The following is a 16,748-nucleotide window of genomic DNA, read 5'->3' as shown; positions in this document are numbered from 1 at the left end:
TTTTCTTCATTCTCGGATTCTTTATTCTTCTATAGATTTTCCTGAAAGTTTTGTTCCTTAAGAATGACAAAAACTTTAAAGATTTTTGTATTTCACATCTTTTGAGGAACAAATTATTGCGGACCAGATTTAGGACAAAATAAGGTAAAAAACACATATTCAAGCAATTTGTAATTTTGTAAAGTATTGAATGCCTGAGTAGCACTCTTAAGTGTCTGTTTATAAGAGAAGGCACTGTGTAATATATGATACAGACCCAAATTGGTAGAAGGAAAAGCACAAAATTATAAAAAGGTTACTATTCTCACCAATCTGCATGTTCATGAAATTTGGTAAACATGCATCTCAAAATCCATTAATAATAGGCAAATCGGCATCTGAATTGCACATGATGGCTTACAAGTTTATTTCACTTTTAAATATGAAAATTGAAGCAAATTTAGCAGATCAGTGAAGACTTGAAATAGACAAGCGTATAGATATTTCGTTAGCTGTAAGTACTAAAAAACAAAAAGATGGAGCCTTTGTTGTAGGTGGATAGGATCAATTTGCAAGTTTTTCGTCTCTGAATTTGCATTCTCCGATGAGATTTGAGCTCACACATCTACAAAATACTTTCCCTTGAGAAAGGAAAAGAAGAAAAAAATTATAAATGAAAGAACAATGAAAATTTAAATAAACAGAGAAAAGAAAAAGTAGCGTCAAGTGTCTGTTGGTTGGTTCATCTTTCCCCATATCAGGTCAATAAATAAGAAACAGGGGGAATAAAAAAAAAAAAAACCCCAAAAGAAAAAGAACTCTTGCCACCCAACACAAGAAAAGAATACTCAGTCCACCTTTACCATAATCACAGTCATCATGGCAATGGCAATGGTGAGTAAACAAAACCTTTGAGTGAGAGAGCAGCGCATCAACAAGAAGCAAGCTTCCCTTCCCAGGCAATGCGCCCCCTGCTCATCAACCAAGCCCTCAGGGCACTCCTCCTCATCTTACTGGGATCATCTCTGCCATCCACCTCAGCCACTTGCCGCACTTTCTGCAGCAATCTCACCGTCGACTACCCGCTCACGACAAGCCCAGGCTGCGGCCACCCTGCATTCAAAGAAGTTTTGTTCTGTATAAATGGAGCTCTCATGCTCCACTCCTCCTCCAATTCTTATCGTGTTTCAGCCATCGACTATGCGAGCAGCATCCTCACCATACAAGACCCGGCATCCGCACCACCAACTTGCTCGTCAAACACAAAGCCATGGCGGTCTGAGAGCGGTGGATCACTGGGATTTATGGTGGATGAGTGGCATGAGGGGTTCATGTGGGTGGAGCCTGAGAATGTGTTCCTGTTGTTGGGGTGTGGTGCAAAGAGTAAGGTGTTTCAGGGGTTCCCGGAGAGGAGGATGGCGTGCAGGGAGGGGGCGGGGTGCGAGGCTGTGTACAGCAGGTGCGGGGTGGAGTACGGTGGTTGTTGCGCTGTGGGAGGCAGCGAGGTGGGAAGGAGAGGTATGAATGTGAGTGGGTGGGGCTGTGAGGGGTATGGAAGTGTGTATAGGGTGGGGCCTGTGAAAGAGGGGGTCGAGGGAGGGTGGGGGATGGGGATACGGGTGGGATTTGGTGTAAATGGGAGAGGAGGAGTGGGTTCATCACTGTCGTCATCGTCATCATCATTATCATCATCGTTTGATTGTCGGAGGTGCAGAGATAGTGGGGGAGAGTGTGGATATGAAGAAGTCAAGGGAGAAGAGAGGTGCCTTTGCGGGGAATGGAACTCCACAATTGACTGCGACATAGGTGAGCAGCACCACCATGCTTTTTTCTTTTTTCTAAATGTTAATTTGGGACCTGGTGAGAATGGAACCTCGAGTTCTTGCCATGGCACCTGCAACCCTGACGACCTTTGCCTGGGGAGCATTCTCAAGGACCATAATGCCTTAAATACGTAATACGGCTAAGGCTGATGTCTCAGATTTGTAAATTCCAAAGACAAAACTAAAACAAATTTATATGAGGAGCGAATAAATAGATTTTGAATTCTTAGACACTGATGATCTCTGTTTGATTTTACAGCATATTTCCCTTAAAGGCATTTCTAGAGTGCGTATGCATTTTTCACTTTCAAAGATTGATCAGTAGGTCACGTTGCTGCATCCTAAACATAATCCTAACTAGGGTGTTTTACCTGAGGGAGCAATACATACTGCTTTTATGGAGGCATATCATCTTTTAAAAAATACGCGAATAACTGACTCCCATATGAGAAAATTATAGCCTTTCTTTCCTGTACAAAACACCTGCATATGTGACAGGTAACTTTGAGTATCTCAGATTTACCGGATGAATAATTTTCTAAAGAAGAACTTCTTTTTTTTTTTTTTTTTTTGAGTTCTTAATCACCTGTATCTGATTGTTCCAGAAATAGATGATATGCATTCACTCTTTGGACATGATTTTATTCAAGAAGTTGTAGGTCATGGTTTCAATGTGTCTCTCAGAAGGGAGTTGTGCTCTCTCCCTTTCATCCTGTTCTATACAAACAGATGCGGTAGTTTGCTTCATGGGGTCTAAAATTAGATTGACTGGCTTGTTTGAATGATCTCCCTCTGGAGTCAAGACTTGCAAAATGGTCTCTCTGTATCTCTACCTCCTTACAAATGTGACAAAATGACATTGCTGTAATCACACTACCCAATCCTTCACAAATTACATGTTCTCCATTAACAATAACGACGACATTTATGTACTTGTTGTGTCTTTTTTTTTCTTTTTCTCTCGCATGTCAACACAGGTCGATCGTTTGCTGGGAATAGCTGCTGGAGTCCAACCATGCTGAACACATTCACAGGTCAGTCCATTTCTTGTCCATAGTTTTCATTTATCTCGAGTTTTATACGGTCTGCACACTGGGAGCTACAGCACATGAACATTAACCTAGCTGTCCAATTTCAACAGCTGGGGTTGCTTTTCCTCCATTAAAAGTCTGGTCTAAAATATCTTGACTGGTTCTGAGATGAAGCCCATAACATCCCAACCATCTCTGTTTTGAAATCTGATGACAGGGGTGTTGTTAAATGACTATAACAAACTTCAGAGCCCTCATTGATTGCTTTCCATAAGAAAAACAATTGCAAGTCTCATTGTTAAAACATCATCATCAGAATGTGTTCATTTTTTGGGAAAATGTAGGCCATGAAAGTCTCCTCCACATAGTGATCACTCGCAGGCCACAGCCATTAAATTTGGGGAGGATGTTTGGATGCTATATGGTAGATTAGAAAAGAGATACATCTTATACATGATAAAATAAAATCAAACTCTCGGTGTATCTAAAGGAAAAGTATTAGCAAGTCAGGGAATAACAATATATTGGTGAACTAAAGCACTGGTAGTAAATTAGTTTTGATTAGAGAAGTTGAAGTCCAAAAACCAGGGCAAAACTACGGGTTGCTAAAAATTATGTAAGTAAATGATAGTGAATACTTTGGAATTGGCTAAACAAAAACGAAGTGAAAAAATCAGACATACAAAAATAACATATGATAGAATTATAATCTGCAGTTGTTGTAAAGATATATTAAAGTTATTGAACAATAAGTATATTTAACTCTAGTTAATGACATACTTCTTTTCTTCTTTTATTATTTATTTATTATTATTATTATTATTTATTGACTTTAAGTGATCCAAAAGTTAGACTTTTGAACCACCTGAACCCCTTATTTTTTTGTGATAAGGTGGTTCAAAAGTATAAATTTCAAATCAAGGGCAATTGGGAATAAAAAAATTCCAAAAATAGGACTTCAACATATGGCCAATACATAGGCAATAGCGTAATGCTGCGTTTTTTTCCCGTGTTCGTTAGTAAATTTGTCAAAACTTTAATAAAGGAAAAGTGCTTTATGAGTCGGGGAGTGCAAGTTCAAAAGTATACATATTTACATCTCCCAAGGCATCACACATCCAACTTAAAGTTGGATATGTATTGGTGGTCCCTCCAAAAAGGCAAAAACCAACGGTCTATTTTTTTTTTTTCAAAAAATTAAAATTTTAGTTTTAAAATTTTTATATCTTGATGATCTCCATATTAGAAATTACATATGCCAAAAATGGAGTTCAAATCCATCTTAAAAATGGACCATAAAGAGGGGACATATATTTACATATGAGTGCTAGTACCCATAACAACTTTGTCCAAATTTCATATGTAGGAAAACGAAATTAGCCCAAAACAAAAATAATTTCATGCCAAACAAATCGCCGGTTTTTCAGCGAGTACCTTTCCCTTTAATAATTTATCAAACTGAAATCAGTGTGGATCGATCTGGGTCCAAGGAAACTTGGAAGCGGGAATTGCCCTACACTACTCTTTCTATTTTTTTTCTATTTTCTTCGAATCGAGAATCGTCTCTTGGAATCGACAGAATGGGAATCAGTCCCAGTCTGTTGAGGTTAGATTCCCATGTTTTTAAACCTTGACTTTGAATCCAAGAGGCCCCTCTCCTACACTGAAATTTTGATCAATATGCCCCTTTTCGTTTTATCTAAAATCCTTGAAATAATCTTCCATTTAGTTTTCTGCATGTTAACTTTTAGCCTAATTATCAGCTCCAAGCACCTTAAGAATCTTTTTAAATTTTTAATTTGTTATTCTATAGTATCACAGAAAATGAGAGTATCATTTGCATACTAACCCATTATTTGCAAAACTTGATATTAACCGTGTTCTACTAATTTCATCATTGTACTCAAGGCTTCACCTATTATTGTAAGCGAAAATGGGGACAATAGATTTCCTTAGCTTATTCCACTTTGGGCCTTAAAAGATCCATTAGCTCTTCCTTTTATTATAATTGAGAAATATGCACAAGCACCCATCTATCCATGACCTCCGCTTTGCGCCAAAACCTATTGCATCCATGATTTGTATCAAAATCCTTCAATCTACTTTATCATGTCTTTTTCAAAATCTACTTTGCAAATCACTCCCCTCCCAGTTTATTTTCATCATTTTTTGAAGACGTACACATTCTTGAGCCATCAATATACTTACTGTCTATAAGCTGTCTGTCCTTTTATGAATGCTGACTAAGAAACGCCTGTGATATTTGACAACACCTTCCTTAGCCTTCTTGTAGTCCCCTTCTAAAAGTTCTTTAATTGATTTTCTACTTATATGCGACCCCTTTCTAAAATCCTGCCTCAAAGATAGACTTTGGATTTGAAACACATGCAATCTAGATGCATTTTCAATAGCATGATTTTGCAGCTCAAGAATTATTGCAGATTTGAAGATCTACAATGAATTAAAATAAAAGGTCCAAAAACAAAGTTCTAAATAACATGTTTCTAATTTCAAGATATTTTTTCGGGATTCTGGTTGAGATGTAAAAGTTTAAATCCAAAATCCATCTCTGAGATAAAATTTTGAAACAGATTGCATTTAAATAGGAGCATAGTCTAACACACCAAAAGTAATGCAACCCCTAAATGAAAGGACCCTCCCTCCCCAATGATGTGGGACAAAGTATCAAACATAAAGCCCCCTTGCGCCATCTTTTGATCTCTTAAGTAAAATAAACCTATTAAATATTCCTTTTCAGTTGGGTTTCACATATGTAACTTCACATACAAAGTAGATACTTATTAAGTTTAAAAAATAACTAGATACTTATTGTTTTTTTTTTCTTTAACATTAAAAATCCAATACTTATTGGTATCTTCAAAGAAAAAAACTGGAGGTCTCTACACCAACTAATTTTTTACTCTCTTGCAGGGGTGCTTATTGGCTTTGTCTTATGGAGTTGCCACATCTGATTCCACGTGTAATGAATTTCCAACCCATCAAGACCTGGGATTTCCACGTGGAATGTCTTTTCAATTTGCATTAGTAAAAAAGGACAATTTTTGACATTTTGAAGGAAGTGCGTAATTTTTTATTTTTATTTTTTGGGTAATTCAGTGGGGATGACAGACCTCTACCCGTATTATAGTATGGTTACATGTAGTACATGTTGTGCTAGCGGCTATCCCGTGGGGTTGGCCAGAAGTTTCGAAGTATCGAAAATAATGGCCTTTATGATTGAAAAAGAGGTTTTTATTTTACCAGAAATACAAAAAGTATATTTATTTTGTTTTTTCATTCATCTCTAATATATTCTAATAAGTTCTAATAAGTTATATTTTTTTCTACTTTTTTTAGCATTTTATTTGGATAAAATCTCCTTTTTCCTGCGATTAGATCTATCATAGTTACAAACATGAGAATGAGGCAACTCAATTTGTTCGACTCTATAATTGGCTCAGGTTTCAAGGGTTCAAACTCTGACCAAGTGCAAGCGTCTTGATAATTTAACCGCCTAAATTATTTGATCCAAATAGTATCTTGCTTGTTCAGGGTTTCAAAAAAAAAAAAAAAAAAAAAATATCAAAAATATTTTTCCAAGTTTGGAACCTAGAAAAAGAAGGATTATTATGTTTTTTCCCGCACAGAAGACTTAAGGGATTTAAATTTCAAAACCTATAACAAGATTTTTAATGAAAAAATCATTTTATGGATTTGGAACCCTGAACAAGATGATGTATTAAAATCATCTGGCTAAACTCGCATAGGTGAATAAAGTTACCAAATACCGTCAATTGTATAGGATTGTGAATCTAAAATAAGGACAATTTGGGTAATTTTTTTACAAAATTATTGAAAACTTACCTAAATGAGAGGATTTTGAAAAGGAAAAGTATACAATAAGACTATTTATATCTAGTCCATGGAGCTCACAATTGATCTTGACTATTGGATGTGAAATTGGAGGTCACATTTATTCCATTGTACAAGTTTAAAGTTTTTTAAAAAGGGAAATATCCTATTATTCCCTATTTTTAAGTTCTATATCTCATTAGACCTAAGAATTGAAAATATTACTTGTAAGCAAAATGACTCCATCTTTTCTATCTTCCAAACCCCTAAACCCTTTTGACCATGTATTGGTGACCTCAACAACTTATGAAATGATTCTATATATATCTCTCCCTAAAAGTCCATCTCTCTCTCACATCATCGCTTCTCTCTCTCAAAATTCCATCTCTCACTCTCACATCATCGTCTCTCTCTCTAAACTCCATCTCTCCCTAAAACTCAAACCCCATCTCTCTTTCTAAAAGTCTATCTCTCTCTAAAACCCAAACTCCATCTCTCTCACACACATAAGAAGGTGTGCTTGTGTTTGAACTCAAGCTAAACTCCTTGACTGGTAAACTCATCGAGAAGCAAAGAGAGAGAGAAATAAAGTTTTAGAGAGAGAGAGAGATGGAGTTTGAATATGGTGTCATTTTAGTGTTTGTTTGGATAAAAAATTTATGGTCAAAAGGGTCCAAGGGGTTGTAAGATAGAAAAGATGGAGACATTTTGCTTAGAAGTAATATTTTTAATTCTTGAGTCTCATAAGATATGGAAGTTAAAAATAAGGGATAAGGAGATATTTTCTCTTAAAAAAAAATATTTTCATACTTTGTGATACACCAAAACTATCATCTTTCGCATCGGGGGACTATAGGTGATTGTGACCTCCTTATTCTAAAGGCAGATAGTCTCATGCATACAATCCTATTTGAAAAATAACCACTTTGTTGTATATTTGTTCGTTTAATCATCTCATTGATTTCTTTAATTTGGTTATGAATGGTCGATGATAGATGTAGTAAAATGCATTTTGAGGGGCATGATTATGTCATGAACCCCATTAAGGAATTGATTTGGTGATAACTTGGACGGAGTTTGTAAATAGGAGAGATAATATGATCTTATTGATTTTTTTTTTTTTTTTTTGGTAATTTAGTAGGGATGGGGTCTCTTACCCATGTTAAGAATGAAACTCAAAATGTCATATTGTGGCGCTTCGCAATCCTACCTACTTAGCCTTGAACCCATTCTAATCATATGATCCTTACGATTAAAGAGAGAACATGGTCCTTAAGATAAGCGTCATCCAAATTGGAGAATGATGTGGGGTTAGACATAGTAGTACATTACATGACATGACCTTAATACTGAGTACTACTCTCTCTTTATCACTTTATGTTATTTTTATTGGAGCTAGGTTTCCCATAGTCCTGAGGATTATAGTACGTATGCTCTTGTTTTGTAATTATAATACAGGTTTATAAAGCTCCCCTACAGTGATCCTTGAAACAATATCAATGTTGGCCACGTTACCTTGGTTGGTATATCTTTTTTTTTTTTTTGGCAATGTTCAAAATTTTATTGATAAAAAGGAAAGGGTTACAACAGTGTAAATCAAAGCAGAATTAGAAATTAAAACAAATTGAAGAGAAACACCCTTATTCGCATAAGAATCTGCTAGATCATTAGCCTAGCAAAGCACATGTCTAAAAGATACTTCCAATGAATCTCCAATAACCATATCTTCTAACCAAAGAGACCTCAACTTCCATGGTGGTTTTTCGAATATTAGAACACCAGCTAATTACATGCAAAGAATTCCCTTCTATTACACATGGAATCCTCAAATTCTTATCCCTCACAATTTTTAACCCTTGTAAAACTGCCAACATTTTTGCCGCATTAGTTGTTTTCTCTCTATACAGACCAGCAAAGGAAAATATAATCTCTCCATTATGATTCTTTGCCACTCCTCCTATGCATGCTGTCCTGGATTACTGTAGGAACTCTCATTAGTATTAATCTTTATACTACCCATATCCAATGTTTCTCATCTACCTCTTGGTCTAATCTTAAAACTCCTCTGCTGCATGAGTATCCCCAAATTAACTTCCACATCTACCTTTGTATTCCCAAAGCCTTCTTTTGTTACTAATAACCATCTTCATATCATGTGTGACATCTTCCTTTTCACCAAAACCTTATCCATTGAAATCCCTTTAAATACATATCTGTTCCTTTCAAGCCATACCTCCCAAAGCACTACTGCTCCTCCAATATTTGAATGATATTCCTCACCTTAGGTAACCCCATGAAACTCAATTGATCAATCAAGTTTATATGGCTTTGGGGTATGGGCCCGACAATCCCTATCTTATTTTAAAAACCGACACCAAATGGCATAAGTAATAGGATAATGAAGGAACATGTGAACCTCATTCTCATCACTTTCTTTACATAATAAACAAACATTTGTGATGGTTCTACATCTGTTCATTCGATTGCCAATAGTAAGATATTTACCTTGAAACAACACCCATAAGAAGAGGTTAACCTTGTGGGGAATTTTCAAAGACCATACATACCTAAGGGCTTATCTATTCTATCTTATTATATAATGAAACAACAAATGATAAGCTGATTTAACCGAAAAACAACAATTCGGTTGGGCTTCTCAAACTACTCCATCACACAACCTATCAAAGATTACCTTACCCTCTAGCCGATGTAGCAAATTTGAGTATTGATGAATAAACTCATCGTTTACTCTATTATACCCACATTCACTGTTCCACCCTTTCTAAACCCCATCAAACATCTCTCTAACTGAATTTCTTGGGTCTATAACAGAGTTATACACCAAAGGGAAGGTTAATTTCAATGGTGCGTCTCCCTCCTATCTATCATACCAGAAAAGTACCATTGACCCCTCACCAATCTCCCATCGAATATATTGTTTCACAAACTGCTTATTATAGAGAATTCCTTTCCAAACATGAGACTGGTTTCTCATCCTTCTCCCTCCACCCATCCACCCCATATCTCGGTCAATCCCATATTTTGCCTTTACAATATTTAGCCATAACGAGTTATCCTCCTCTAGCGCTCCCCACTATTTGGCTAGTAAAGCCCGATTCATATATTTAGCCTTGTCACTCCCAATCCGCCTTTAATAACCGGTGTGCATACTCTGTCCCAGCTGACCAAATTATACTTTCTACTAAAATCTCCCGAACCCTACATGAAATTCCTCATCATCTTTTTAATAGATTTCATGATCGAGGTTGGCATTTGAAGAAGGGATATTTGATAGATTGGAAGGTTCGAAAAAGAAGACTTGATTAAAGTTGCTCTAACCCCCAAAGATGTTTGGACTTCCAAAGATCCAATTTTGTAGTCACTCTCTATAACACAAGGTCTCAAACAGATCTAGGCAACATTTTGTCAGAAATCGGCATACCAAGATATTTGATAGGAAATTTATCTACTTTACAACCCAAATGAAAGGCTAAAATTGCTACTAATGCCTCATCACTCGCAATTCCCACAATTGACTTTTTTTTCAGGTTTACCTTAAGGCCAAGGACAACTTCGCAACAAAAAAATATTCTTCTAATGTTAACAAACTGATCAACTGAAGCCGAGCAAAACAACACTGTCGTCTACATATTGCTAATGAGAGACCTGTTGACTCTGTGGTGACACTTTGAATCCTTCAAAATTTCCCCTATTCGCAACATTGGAGATGGTTCTACTGAAACCCTCATGATTGTGAACAAAAAGGCGTAGGATGATCATCCTGTCTCAACCCTCTTACAACCCGAACAAAAGCTTTTTGGAATTCCTTCTACCAACACTGAAAAATGAGTGCATGTTAGACAGCTACTGATCCATCTACACCATTTCTCTCCAAACCCCATGCACCTTAAGACTTCTAACAGTATATCTTAGTCTACTCGATCATATGCCTTTTCCAAATCTAATTTGATTAACACACTTGGCTCCCCTTGAATGACTTTGGAATGAATGCATTCCTATGCTATCAACACCCCATCAATGATTATCCTGCCTTGAATAAATGCTGATTGAGTACCACCAATAACTCTTTTCAGTACCCTTTTATTCTCACAGTTAAAACTTTGGCTATGATTTTGTATAGGCTTGTTAACAAGCTGATTGGGCATATATCAGATATACCTGAAATCAAAATTTTATTTGAGATTAATGCTATGTAAGTAGAATTTATCGCTCTACTTAAAGAACCCTTATCCAAAAATTTATTCATCATTATCAGTAATTCAAACTTAGTCAATTCCTAAAATCTTTTGGAAAAATCTAAGCGGGAATCTACATGGACTTGACGATTTGTCTCCTGAAGAGCAAAAACTACCCGTCTCACCTCTTTCTCTGTAGCCCATCCTTCTAAAGAGTTATCTTTTTGAACTGATAATCTTTGAAACTGAATTCCGATATAGGAATAAAAAACATATCTTTAGAATATAATCTTTGAAAATGATTATCAAACTTCAATTAATTCTATCCTGTACCGTAACTCCCTCAAAATTAATTCCAGATATATCATTTTGCCTTCTCCTTGCATTAGCTATAGCATGGAAATATTTCGTATTTAAATCCCATTCTTTAAGCCATTTTACTCTTAATCTTTGCTTCCAATAGATTTCTCGCAAAAAATCATGAAGTGAGTTCATAAGACTTATATTTTCTTCTTTTAACTGAGAGGATAAACTTCCTTTATTTTGGATAGCCAGCTTAATCATATCCAGATTATTCTTCACTTCCTCTATCTTATGTTTCACATAAAATTTTGTATCCTTTTTCCATTGGATAAGTTTTTGTTTTATATTCACCAATTTTTTGTAAATACGAAATCCAAACCTCCCCAAATAAAACGAGCTTTGCCACATATTCGAAATCTACTCAGTCACATATTTTTCCTCCAGCCATTCCAAATTCAACTGAAATGGTTTTGGGCCCAAAATTTCATTATCAGTTGACAAACAAATAGAAATATGATCTGAAGAAGGCTTAGTGAGAGCATTAACCTTACCAAGTGGAAAATTCGATTCCCAATCACTCGAAATTAGAAAACTATCTATCTTACCGTGAATCAGATTATCTATAACATTATTTGACCAAGTATAGTGCACACTATTAATGGGCAAGTCTACCAATTGGTGACTCAAAATAAAATGGTTAAACATTCGCATGGAGTGATTCAATGAAGAATTATAAGATATTTCCATTGGCCATCTGATCATATTAAAGTCACCCCCTATACAATAAGGAAGGTTGAATTGCACAATAATAGAGTTGATTTCATTAAGAAACTCCTCTTTTAAAACATTAGAGTTGGGACCATACATATTAAAAAAACTCTATTTAAAACCATCACAAACCCTTCAAGAACTACTGCACAAACTCTCTCCCCTACAATAGACCCTAAGAGCTTAAGGCTCGTTAGGTCCTATACAGTCCAAAAACCTCTAGACAAACCTACTGAATCCCCCCCCCCAACCACAAAATCAACTGGTCCCCCCTACACACACATCTCTAACTGAAAACATAGAAGGAGCACACTACTTAGTTTCTTGTAGCAGCAAAATATTTGGTTAATAGTATTGAACCAGCATAAACATTTCACATTTTCTCTTAACATCCCCCAACCCTCGAACATTCCAGCTAATCAGTTTCATTAGAACACGAGGATGATCCAAACTTGTACTTCCAATCCCTTTACTAACAAAGAGCAGTTGAAAGATGACGACGAACTAGCAAAGGCTGCTTTCTTTCCTTTAGTTACTTCTTGAATCACTACTCCTATATTACGGACTGCAATACGAGATGAAGTCCTTATTGGGGTTGCCGAAACCACCTCCACACTTGAAGCGCCCTCCTTAGGACCCTTGATCTCACTTGCCTTACCCATCTCTTTTATTGATTTTTCTAGTTTTTGGCTCAATCTCTTAACCCTCGCTTGCTCTTTGATATCCTCCAAGACCCTTGCAATAGGAACATTCAGATCCATACCAATCTCGTCAAACATAGTTGCACAGTCTCTTGGTTCATCAGCAATATGAGATATCATCTCTTCTTCCTTACGCTTAGTTTGGGTAAACTCTCCACCCTGCACTGTTGCGCTTGGCATGATAATCCCTTCCTCTCTGTGTTCCCCTTCTCCTATTTGACTTCTGACCTCTTGTGGCTCCACTTCCAAGTTTATACCCATCAGAAGAGGCTCAACCCCTATCACATGATCATCTTCAGCTTGTGGTAGAATTTCCAATTGTTGATCAACTTCAGGAGGCTCAGTCTCTTCTCCAGATGCTCCATCGTCCTCAGAGTGAGATCCTTCATAGCTGGAAGAAATAGACATGGATTCAACCGCCGACAACACTTGTAATGGTGGAACTTCTAAAGCAACTTCTAGATCAAGTATAACCCTTGATCAGTAGGAGAATCCCTCTCCCTTCTTCTATGGGCCGCCTTTCCAAATGCTAGAAATCTCTCAGCCATGATTTCCACCTAAGTTGGTGATAATGAGATGGCAATGAAGTTATGGAGCCTAAACATAAAAACCAGGGTGAAAACAAATTCATCTAAGGCAAATCTCTTGCCTATATCCTTGCTGCACTTCTTCTCTCCCTCACCGATTGGTCTTTCTCTTGATGGATATAACTTAGGATTGTAGCCGCCCTAGCCCACCAAAGCCAAATCTTTGTCATTATCATATGAAGCCTTGAGAAGAGGTACCAAATCCTCCCATCTTCCCTAGATTCAAGCATTCTCCCAAGGAGGAAAAAGAATACTTAAATGGGCCTTTGCTTAACCGCAAATTTCCCATTGGCCCATTAGATTTAAATTCAAATCATTCCTACAATCATGTGGCCCCCTTACATCGTCCTTAATTGCTAGAATTTTTCCATTTGATTTGTTAAAACTGCCTTCCAAAAGTTTAGGCCCTTTTTTTGATACCCAAATCTTTTTCAGACCCTGTTGACCACGTACAATCTTCCCTTTCCCACTCCCGAGATCATCACGTACACTTGTAAGGCCAATAATCAAATGATTAACATTCTCCATTAAAGCTCTGTGATCGAGCTCGGCCCCACCTCTCTGCTAAACTTTTCCCTGACCTCTTCGTTTGATAGTTATCCAATCATTATCACAAGCTAGTGCTTTGATATTCATGGTCTGAGGTACCTGGACTTGGCCCACCCCCATCACACTAACTGTAACATTATTTTTTCCTGATACAAACTTAGTCCAACTACCTTCAAGCTCTACTCTGATTAAAAAATTAATTTTTTTGCACAAAAACTCGAATGTCATTTGGACATGGTAAAAAGGAATTTCTTTCAATCTTAATCCGCACAAAGAACATTTTCTCTCCTCTCATTACATTCAAATCGGTACTGACAAATTCACCACACATATTACCAAGATTTTGAAAAACATTGATATTCCAAATATGCATGGAACTCCAAAAAATCTTAACCCAAATAAATTCTTTTTGAAGCAAAGATCAATGAAAAGGAGGACTCCAGGCTCTAACAGTTAGGAGCTTACCTCGAACTCATCTAATTGATACATGTAAAGCCCTTTTCACATCATCCGAAGAGGCCAAGAAGAATACACATCTATTCTCCTCCACCGGTTTAACTGTAGGCAAATATAAGAGATTCTATGCTCGCATTGCCCAATCTTCAAAACCGAAAAGATCATTTGACGGAGGCAAAAAAGAACCTGCCACCATGCAATTGGATCTTCTCACCGTTTATCTCATCATCAAGCAGCATAAGATGATCCACACTCAAACCTGGATCCTTCTTTGCTTCCTCCGATTCCTCTTTAGCTTCCATGAAAAAATTATCCCTTTTTCTCTCTCTACCCTCACCTCTCTCTCTCTCTCTCTACATTGTTCGGTACACCTATTGTTTGTTTATTAATTTTTGGTAAGAGGTGTGAAAGTTCAAGGTTTAGAAGGCATATACAGTGATTTTGGAGAAGTAAGTTTATAGTGAGAAGACATGAAATATTCACTGTTTAGAGCTTGTTCATAGCTCATAATTCAAGATTATAAGATATAATAAGTAAGCAAAGGTTTTCATGAGTATTTTATAATTTACGTGTGTTTGACGACCAATAGCTGTTTATTTTGAGTGTAAGTTGTAAACGTCATAAGATGACAACAAATGTATTTGTTAGGTCATAGTTAATGCGTAATGTTATTTTTGGCTCACTTTGAATTCGATCTAATTGCCTACATATCTCCTACATATTTTATGTGTAAAGACATATAGAAAGCTCGCCAAAAAACTCAAAAAGGTTTGTGGTTAGGACAACATAAACATATTAGGACAATGTGAGAATGGGCTACAAACATAGGTAATTAGGATTATGTGCTCTACAATGCCACTTCTAGAGTTCATTCTCTCTATTTCCCGGGTTGAATTTCAAAAAAAAAAAAAAAAAACAAAAATCTAGGAAAAGGAGTGAGGTTTGAGACTCTTAATATTTACATGTCGATTTTAGGCAAAAGGCATGAAAAGCATGGCGTTTTGAAATTGGTGACGGTGATCAAGGCCACAAAACAATGGCCATGACTCAATATTAAAGCAACTAAATTAACTAAAGAAACATGGATAAAAATATGTTTTTTTAACAAGACAAAAACATGGATAAAAATATTCCTACACTGAATGTGCTTGGTGAATCCAGATAAATCTTTACTTAAAAAGTATAGAAAAACTATTTTTGCTTACATGCAATGTTTTAAAAAACAGATAGGTGGGGAACATCGTCCACCCCTGATCCCCATTTCGGATCGATTGTATCAGTGATCTGAACCATTCTCGGATTGTCTGGATCGGTGATCTAAAACATTTTTAAAAAATTAAAATAAATTAAAATTAAAATAGAGGTTTATGGGGTAGATATTTAAGGGGACCAAATACAACATTAGATAAGCTTAAAGAAAAAAGAAAAATAAAAATGAAAAGGGGGATTTTAAAGGGAACTAGATCAGGACTCATACCATCACGAAACCAGTTCAGTCTTAAGTGATTCCACATCTAGATCAACAATTCAGATCGAACATCACATGATTTTAAAACACTACTTACATGTATAGAAAACCGCATCCCACATAAATACAAAAATAACCTACTCTCTCTTGTTGCATATAAATCGAAAATTCAACCTAGGCAAAGTCAGAAGAATCGAAAATGGAAATTTTTATAATGCAGGTAGGGCTGCCAACTTACCAAGCTCATGCTGGCCGGGGGCCATGGTCCTCCTGGCAGCCTAGACCTGAACTATTTGCAAAGGGCTTCGCTTACTTTGGCCCATAGGGTGGCCCCATATTAGGTTGCGAACCCCAGGTCTAGTCCCAAAAAAAATGTAGCTGTAAGGCGGTTTTGATATGATAATTTTTAGAACTTTTTAGTCAACCTAGTGAACAATTTCAATAAAACAAGAAACTATTTCGAGCTCTTAAAACAACCATAGAACTCCAGTTGTTGTTTAGAGTTAGTCTTTATCAGGAGATTGCTTTGAAGCCTTTTATGAGCTTTATTTTTTGGAAAAAGTTTATGTAAATGTGAGGCTCTAAATAATCAAATTAAGATGCAAAGTTCACTAGAAGAGGTTGTTTTGATGCACAAAAATCCTCAAATCGATCATCTTGATCTCAAGATGTATGGACTTGACAAAAAATAGATTTCAAGTCTTGAAAATAGTGCATCTTGTAATGCGTTTTTTAGACTACCAATTTTTAAAGTTTTTAAGTGTTCATAGATCTGCTCGATCTAGACAAATTTTTGAAGCTTTAAATTTTATGATTACAATACTTTGATTGTTAAAGGCCTCAGCCTTATACAAACCACACCCTTATTTTTTATGACTTACTACCAAAATACCAAAAGCATGGGAATAAAAACTTGGGGTATCCAAGGATGATTAAGAGACGGGAAAAGTTTATATAAGGTTGCAACCTTAAAAAGTAGAATTAAAGGTGCACCTCAAAAATCCATCATAAAAGGTTGTTTGGACGATGTAAAAC

The 16,748-nt window shown here is 36.3% G+C and overlaps 1 protein-coding gene across 1 annotated transcript; it reads left to right on the top strand.

Moving 5' to 3' along the window:
- The first annotated feature begins 333 nt into the window (after nt 1-333).
- On the top strand, nt 334-6,108 carry LOC110006929 (uncharacterized). The gene is made up of 3 exons (XM_020665037.2): nt 334-1,785; nt 2,780-2,836; nt 5,765-6,108. The coding sequence occupies exons 1-3, from the start codon at nt 942-944 to the stop codon at nt 5,803-5,805; spliced, it is 942 nt and encodes a 313-aa protein (XP_020520696.1). The 5' UTR covers nt 334-941; the 3' UTR covers nt 5,806-6,108.
- The last annotated feature ends 10,640 nt before the right edge of the window (nt 6,109-16,748 follow it).

Source organism: Amborella trichopoda, chromosome 3 (assembly GCF_054954075.1).
Source record: "Amborella trichopoda isolate Santa Cruz 75 chromosome 3, AtrichopodaSantaCruz75HAP2 v2.0, whole genome shotgun sequence".
In the NCBI taxonomy this organism is placed as follows: domain Eukaryota; kingdom Viridiplantae; phylum Streptophyta; class Magnoliopsida; order Amborellales; family Amborellaceae; genus Amborella; species Amborella trichopoda.
This window is presented reverse-complemented; position numbering and strand designations above follow the sequence as displayed.

Excerpts from the sequence above, each read along its gene's own strand:
- LOC110006929 (XM_020665037.2), top strand. The coding sequence starts at position 942 with ATGCGCCCCCTGCTCATCAACCAAGCCCTCAGGGCACTCCTCCTCATC. Across the intron at positions 1,786-2,779 it reads CACAATTGACTGCGACATAG|GTCGATCGTTTGCTGGGAAT; the intron begins GTGAGCAGCACC and ends ATGTCAACACAG. Across the intron at positions 2,837-5,764 it reads CATGCTGAACACATTCACAG|GGGTGCTTATTGGCTTTGTC; the intron begins GTCAGTCCATTT and ends ACTCTCTTGCAG.